The sequence below is a fragment of the Mesoplodon bidens genome (assembly GCF_964165515.1).
Source record: "Mesoplodon bidens genome assembly, chromosome: 2".
In the NCBI taxonomy this organism is placed as follows: Eukaryota; Metazoa; Chordata; class Mammalia; order Artiodactyla; family Ziphiidae; genus Mesoplodon; species Mesoplodon bidens.
The window spans coordinates 150,622,521-150,631,016 of NC_138177.1; the positions used below are offsets into that span (position 1 = coordinate 150,622,521).

The following is an 8,496-nucleotide window of genomic DNA, read 5'->3' on the forward strand; positions in this document are numbered from 1 at the left end:
TTGGAACAAAAGTAGGTGGCCCCAGAGATGTGAGGACACCCAAGACAGTTTTTGAGGAGCCCCGACTAGGTCCAGAGCTCATATGGGCTTCCACACTGCCTCATAATATTTCTATCTCCATCAAAACCTACACCTACCAAAGAGACTAGCTGGTCAGAGGCAGGCAGGATCTGGGCAGAGAAGCCAAAATGAGGGGAAGAGCAGATTGACCTAAAGACTAGGAGCAGGAGGACCAGCCATATGTCCACTGTCAGCCGGTGGGTCTGGGGATGTTGGCACCCGCATATGAGTCCTTTGGTGTTGCCTGAGATGGTCGGATCTCATGAACTGTCGGCCGCACTGGTTACATTTATGTGGTCGGTATCTGGTGTGTATCCGAGTATGTCTTCTAAGTTCATCAGAACGGAAGAAGGACCAAGTACAGGCTTCCCACATGCATTTATAGGGCCTTTCACCTGGGGGAATGACAAGGGAGAGAAGGAATTTTGAGGAATAGGCCAGCAGGTAGGAAGGAAGGGGTCTGACTTTATGAAGCAGAGCAGTCAACGTTGAGGAATCAAAAGGAAAAACTCAGGACAGCAGTGAGGACAGCACCATCAGCAGTCTCCATCTTGGCACAGTCATCCTGGACTGTGGGAAAGCAAGCTGGTGGGGCCAAAAGAGCTTGATCCCAAACTTGAAGGATGATGGGCTAATCCCAAACCATTACAAACCAGGGGTCCCCCACAAATCTAAAGCCCAGAGATCTCTCCATCCACCCCACCCATCTGACACCTCATTTACCTGTGTGTTTGCGTTGGTGACTCACGAGGTGGGAGCGCTTAGTGTAAGCTTTTTCACAGTTCTCATAGTTGCAGCGGTAAGGCCTTGAAACTGGGGATCTCCTCCTGGGAGCCCTTTCCTGGGCCCCAGAGTACTGCTCTGCTCTCCATGGAGCAGGTAAGGGTTGCTTAGGTAGGAAGGGGTCTTCCTGGGAGACTGGCTGGCTCACAAAAGAGCCCTGGGATTCCAAAGCCAGTAATAATGGCGATCCAGCTGGGGGCATCCCATAGTTGTGGGGGTTTCTAGGGGGCAACATCTGATCCAAAGAACGGAGCATTGCCAGGGCCTCAGTGGAAGGCATGGTTGGATCCAATAATGTTTTAGGTGTTAAAGGGCCTCCATTAGAAGTTACTGTTGGGAGGCCAGAATAAGGCATTGTTCGCATTCTGATGTGGGACATCACTGGGATTCCACTGGCAGGTGAGACTGGCGGCCCATTGGAGGACATCCTTAGATTCCCACCAAAGGTTGTGGCCACCCCTGGAATACTGGGCTCTCCTAAGGGCATCGCCTGGGGCCCCTTGAAAATCATCATTTCTGTCTGGGAAGGAGACACTCCCTCAGTGTAAATCATCTGGGAAGGAGTGAAAGTCACTTGGGGGCAGTAGCTCACACCGTGGTCAGGCAGCAACATACTGAAGTGTGATCCCATTTCACTGGCATTCTGCCTGGGTGCCTCAGCAGAGACCAAGGAGGTCGTCTCCAGCTCTATGTACTGAGGGACGCATTGAATGCCTGATGGGCCATGGTTCCAAGAGGTGTGCACTCCACTGCTTCTGGGAGATGAAGACACATCCAAGACGGACATTGGCTTCTCAGTATCCTTAGAAAAAGAAAGTCAGGTGAAATTCACCATAGCTCAAATTCCAGTTCCATATGTCCCTTCTCCCCATTTCCAGACCCCACCTTAATCCAGGCCTCTATCATCTCTTGCCTAAATTATCTCACCTCCAGGCCATTCTCCAGTTTGGGCTTTCTAAAATGCAAGCCTGGGGGATTTTCCTGGCTGTCCAGTGGTTAAGACTCTGTGCTTCCACTGCAGGGGGGGCAGGTTCCATCCCTGGTTGGGAAACTAAGATCCCATGTGCCATGCAGTGCAGCCAACAAACAAACAAACAAACAAACAAACAAACAAAATGCAAGTCTGGCTGATAGAAGCATGGTGGAAATCTAGATGTGACTCATGCCACTTTTCTTGCTGGGCATGTTTTAGGTTTTATTTCAAAAAAAAGCACAAAGAGCAAATACAATATTCTACAACCTGTACTTTCAGCAAAACTGAGAAAACCCTCAAATTCCAGGTTATGTTTAAGTGTGAGGGATCATCCCAAACCAGCAGAACAGGTTCAGAAAGCCATAAAGGTAAGAAGAATGGAGGGTTCAGTTAGTCTTGGCTTTGGCAAAACTTAGAAACCATTCACAAATATTTACCTATGAAGAGGCTCTCACCTGAGTGGGAATGCTGTGGGTAGGTGTGAGATCAAGCATTGGAGGAGGTAAAGAAAAGAGGCAGACTTTTAAAAACACTTTTAAAAAGGGTGGGGGGGCTTCCCTGGTGGCGCAGTGGTTGGGGGTCCGCCTGCCGATGCAGGGGACGCGGGTTCGTGCCCCGGTCCGGGAGGATCCCGTGTGCCACGGGGCGGCTGGGCCCGTGAGCCGTGGCCACTGGGCCTGCACGTCCGGAGCCTGTGCTCTGCGGTGGGAGAGGCCACAGCAGTGAGAGACCCGCGTACCTCAAAAAAAAAAAAAAAAAAAAAAAAGGGTGGGGGATTATCTTGGAAGTCAAGGGAAAAAAGAAGAGATTGGTGGTAGAACTTCTTGAAACAGGACAGGATCCAAGAATCATATTTTTTAAAGTTGTCAATTACTGTAGCAGTAGAGAGAGGCTCTTGAGCTGAGAAATTGGGAACACTACCCTATAATTTCCCATCTGAGAGGATCCAGAAAAGACCAATCCATTTAAATATGAAAACCAAAACATGAGTAAAATACAGTATCCATACAAGATACTAAAACATCAAAGATCCCACATGCCGCGGAGCAACTGAGCCCGTGCACCACAACTACTGAGCCTGCACTCTAGAGCCCACAAGCCACAACTACTGAGCCTGCGTGCCACAACTACTGAAGCCCGTGAGCCTAGAGCCTGTGCTCCACAACAAGAGAAGCCACAGCAATGAGAAGCCTGTGCACTGCAACGAAGAGTAGCCCCTGCTCACCGCAACTAGAGACAGCACAGCAACAAACACCCTACGCAGCCAAAAATAAATAAATGGATAAATAAATAAATTTATTTTTTAAAAAGATCAAGGAAAAATTTAACAACGTTCAAACACAAATTTTAAAAAAAAGAAAAGAAAGCAAAACTTAAGAAAACAGTTGCGGCTTTTGCCAATTACAGGAACACCAAAGGGCAGAAATAGAGGAATTCAAAGAAGTTATGTCCAGAAAATAGGCTATGAGTAATATTAGAGGGGAGGGAAGGGGGCAATAAGGGAAACTGTAGGGGCTTCTGCAGTGCTAACAATGCTTCAAAGATCTTTATTTTCTAATAACCCATTAAGCTGTGTACTTATATTCACTTTTCTGTTTGAGGGCTATTTTTCATAATAAAATGGTTTTAAAACAATACTGTGAGAAATCAGGATTTTCAGCATAAGTGAAATTATAAAAATCAGAAATAAAAATAATGCTATATTAAAAAATGTTATATTTAAATAGGAAATATTTTATACAAACACAAACCCCTCATGCTCAGATTTTAGCCTTTAAATCCATTCCCTACTAAAAGGAAGAATCATCCTTGGAGTATTTCCTGACTCCAAGTCTGGAAGAAGGAATGAATAAGTGAGCCTGGTGCATCTTATTGTGCCAGAAAATAAGGGAACTTCCCAAGATTATTAGAACTGTGTCAAAGGGACACAGGAAGTGACACCAGGGAATATGATAGAGTAGGAAGCACCAGGAATCCATGTCCTCACCAAGATAACAATTACACCTGCAGAATTTGCCTTTTGTAATTACTTTGGAACAATGGAGTCAACTAAATGCTTGTGACTTCCAAGAGAAGGCTTGGAAGGTAAACTGCAGTTAACTTCAGTCAGTTTCAGCTCTTAGGTAGGTAGTGGCTATCCCAAAACACCCCGGGTCCCATACCAGGAAGCTGTGCACACATTTCTGGACCTGTGGGAGCCAGAGTGGGCAATGAAAACCTTGTGCTCCAAATATTGAGTAATCTGTGTTATCACTAATTGCTGCTTCTGATCATGACGAGCAGACAGAGGTGGGAAGCCATTGTCACAACTCCGACTACCACTGTCACAACTCCGACTACCATTGTCACAAACCTCTCCTCCTCCAAATGACAGGACTTCCAGGGTATTTAAAAGGACTAGCACCTGTTTCTCTCTCTCTCTCTCTTTTTTTGGCTGTGCTGCATGGCATGTGGGATCTTAGTCCCCTGACTAGGGATGGAACCCATGCCCCCTGAAGTGGAAACACGGAGTCTTCAATATAGCAAAAAAGATAAACAATTATAAACATTTACACATAATAATAGACCATCAAAATATCTGAAGCCAAAACTGACAGAATTGAAGGGACAAATAAACAGTTCTAAGTAAGAGTTGGAAATGTCAATACCCCACTTTATTTATTTTTATTTATTTATTATTTTTTGCGGTACGCGGGCCTCTCACTGTTGTGGCCTCTCCCGTTGCGGAGCACAGGCTCCGGACACGCAGGCTTAGCGGCCATGGCTCACGGGCCCAGCCGCTCCGCGGCATGTGGGATCTTCCCGGACCAGGGCACGAACCCGTGTCCCCTGCATCAGCAGGCGGACTCTCAACCACTGCGCCACCAGGGAAGCCCAATACCCCACTTTAAATAAAGACTAGAACAACCACACAGAAGGTAAGTAGGGAAACAGAGAACTTGAACAACACATAAACCAACTAGATATAACAAACATACAGAACACTCTACTCAACAACAGGATACACATTCTTCTCAAGTGCACATGGTACATTCTTCTCCAGAATAGATCATATGTTAGGTCACAAATTAAGGCTTAAGAGATTTTGAAAGATAGTTAAAAAGCAATAATGGCAGGAAAGCTGGAAAATCTCCAAATCTGTGGAATTAAACAACATACTCTTAAACAACCAATAGGTAAAAAATAATAATAGTAAAACAACCAGTAGGTCAAAAAAGAAATCACAAGGGAAATTAGAAAATACTTGAGACAAATGAAAATGAAAACAACATTAAAAAACTTACCAGGTACAGCAAAAGCAGGGCTTAGAGGGAATTTATAATTGTAAATGCTTATAATTTAAAAAGATCTCAAACCAACAACCTAGCTTTACACCTTAAAGAACTAGGGGGAAAAAAAACAAACTAACCCAAAGTTAGCAGAAGGAAATATTAGAGAAATATTAATGAAACCAAAAGTTGGTTCTTTGGAAAGATTAACTAAATTGCCAAACCTTTAGCTAGACTGACCAAGAAAAAGAGGACTCAAATTACTAATAGCAGAAATGAAAGTGAAGACATTACTACCAATTCTATAGAAATGAAAAGAATTATAAGAGAGTACTATGAACAGTTGCATGCCAACAAATTGGGTAACCTAAATGACATGGATAAAATCATTGAAAAACGATATCTACCAACACTGAATCATGAAAAAATAGAAAATCTGAATAGACCCACAATTAGTAAGGAGACTGAATCAGTAATCAAAAGCTTCCAGGACAGAGAAAGTTTCTTTACTTAATGGCTTCATGTTGAATCCTACTAAACTCTTAAAAGAAGAATGTCAATACTTCTTGAATTCTAACAAAAAATCGAAGAGAAGGGAACACTCCCTAATCCATTCCATGAGCTGGGCATTGCCCTGATACTAAAGCCAGACAAGGACATCACAAGTAAAGAAAACTATAGACCAACATCTTTTATGAATATAGATACAAAAATCCTTAAAAAAAAAAGTAGCAAACTAGATCCACCAGCATATTAAGCAGATTATACAACATGACCAAGTAGGATTTATCCCAGGAATGCAAGGCTGATTCAACATACAAAAATCAATCAATGTAACATACTACATAAGAAAAATAAAGGTGAAAAAACACATCATCTCAACTGATGCAGAAAAAAGCATTTGAAATATCCAATACCTTTTCATGATCAAAACAAACCACTAAAAAACACAGGAATGGAAAGAAATTTCCAACATGATAAAGGACATTTATGAAAAACCCACTGCTAACATCACACTCAATGGTGAAATACTGAATGCTTTTCCTCTAAGATCAGAAAAAAGACAAGAATGCCTGCCTCCACAACTTCTATTCACATTGCATTGGAAGTTCTAGCCAGAGCAACTAGGCAAGAAAAACAAGTACAAGGCATCCAAATTGGAAAAGAAGTAAAACTGTCTGTTCCCAGATGATACACTCACATGTAGAAAATCCTAAAGATTACATACACAGACCCACAGACCTGTAAAAACTAATAAACAAATTAAGCAAAGTAGCAGGATACAAATTCAAGACACAAAAATCCATTGTGTTTCTATACACTGCAATGAACAATCTAAAAAGGAAATTAGGAAAACAATTCAATTTACAATAGCATCAAAAATAATCACTCAGAAATAAACAGAGTTTAACTGAAACTATATCACTGAAAACCATAAAACACTGCTGAAGGAAATTAAAGACATTTTTAAAAATGGGAAGAAATAATCTGCCCAAAGCAATATCCAGTTTCAATGCAATCCCTATCAAAATTCATTTTTTGCAAAACTAGAAAAATCCACCCTGAAATTCATATGGAATCCCAAATAGCCAAAAGCAGTCCCGAAAAGGAAGAACAAAATTGGAAAATACACACTTCCTGATTCAACTTACTATAAGGCACAGGTAACAAAAGAAAAAATAGACAGAATTGAGTTCATCAACATTTAAAACTTTTGTGCATCAAAAGACACTACCAACAGAGTGTAAAGGCAACCCACAGAATGGGAGAAAACATTTGCAAATTGCATATCTGGTAAGGGATTAATATCTAAACTATATAGAGAACTCCTAAAATTTACCATGAAAACCCAATTCAAAAATGGGCAAAGGACTTAAATAGACTTCTCTCCAAAGACATAGATGTTCAACATCATTAACCTTTAGGGAAAGGCAAATTAAAACCACAATGAAATATCACTTTACACCCACTAAAATGATTATCAGTTTTTTAAAAAGCGTTGGCAAGATGTGGAGAAATTGGAACCCTTGCACTGCTGATGGCAATGTTAAAATGGTGTGCTGCTATAGAGACAGCATGGTGCTGCCTCAGCAGAGTAAAATAGAATCACTATATGCCCAGCAATCCCACTTCTGGGTATATACCTACAAGGATTGAAAGCAGGGACTGGAAGAGACATTTGTACACCCATGTTCAGAGCAGCATTATTCACAATAGCCAAAATGTGGAAGCAACCCAAGTGTCCATCAACAGATAAACAAAATCTGGTATATACCTACAGTAGAATATCATTCAGCCTTAAAATGGAAGGAAATTCTGACACATGCTTCAACATTAAGACATTAAGCCAAGTGAAATAAGCCAGTCAAAATAAACAAATAGGGCTTCCCTGGTGGCGCAGTGGTTGAGAGTCCGCCTGCCGATGCAGGAGACACGGGTTTGTGCCCCGGTCCGGGAGGATCCCACGTGCCGCGGAGCAGCTGGGCCAGGGAGCCATGGGCGCTGAGCCTGCGCGTCCGGAGCCTGTGCTCCGCAACGGGAGAGGCCACAACAGTGAGAGGCCCGCGTAACGCAAAAATAAACAAACAAACAAATAAATAATGTATGATTCTATTTATGAGGTACTTAAGGAAGTCAAATTCAAGGAGACAGAACGTAGGATGATGATAGCCAGGGACTGGGTGGATGGTGGGCAGAGGGAAAACTGAGAAGTTACTATTTTAATGATTACGGAAATTTCAGTTTGGTAAGATGAGAAAAGTTCTGGAGATGGGTGGTGGCAATGGTTGCACAATAATGTGAATGTGTTTAATGCCACTGAACTATACATTTAAACATAGCTATACCGATATTTTTATGTTATACAGATTTTACCACAATTTTTAAAATGTTTAAAAAGGGGCACAGAGGGACTTCCTTGGTGGTCCAGTGGTAAAGAATCTGCCTTACAGTGCAGAGGATGTGGGTTCGATCCCTGGTCAGGGAACTAAGATCCCACATGCTGCGGGGCAAGTAAGCCGGTGCGCCGCAACTACTGAGCTTGCACTCCTCAACTAGAGAGCCTGTGTGCTGCAAACTACAGAGCTCATACACTCTGGAAACCGCACGCCACAACTAGAGAGAAGCCTGCACTCCACAACAAAGAGCCTGTGCAACTAAGATCAGATGCAACCAAAAATAAATAGAATAAGTAAAAAAAAGAAAGAAATACTTAAACTAATTGTATTAAAAAAGGTGGGGTACAGAAGGGGTTCCCACTGGCCAAATTTGTGACAATTTGAGAATCAAAAAGAATGATTGTTGATTTTAATAGATTGAATCTATGAAAATTCATGAGCCAAAAGTGACAAAGGGTCAGCTATTATTCCAGCTTTGAACATTGTGAATTGAAGTGAAAGAGGCATTTATTCT

At 42.2% G+C, this 8,496-nt stretch overlaps 1 protein-coding gene across 1 annotated transcript; it reads right to left on the minus strand.

The window, feature by feature from the left end:
* Positions 1-210: 210 nt before the first annotated feature.
* Positions 211-1,630, minus strand: KLF17 (KLF transcription factor 17; the record flags this gene model as incomplete). Its single annotated transcript, XM_081226141.1, has 2 exons — positions 211-455; positions 784-1,630. 2 exons carry the CDS (start codon positions 1,628-1,630, stop codon positions 211-213), a joined length of 1,092 nt encoding a protein of 363 aa, XP_081082267.1.
* Positions 1,631-8,496: the final 6,866 nt, after the last annotated feature.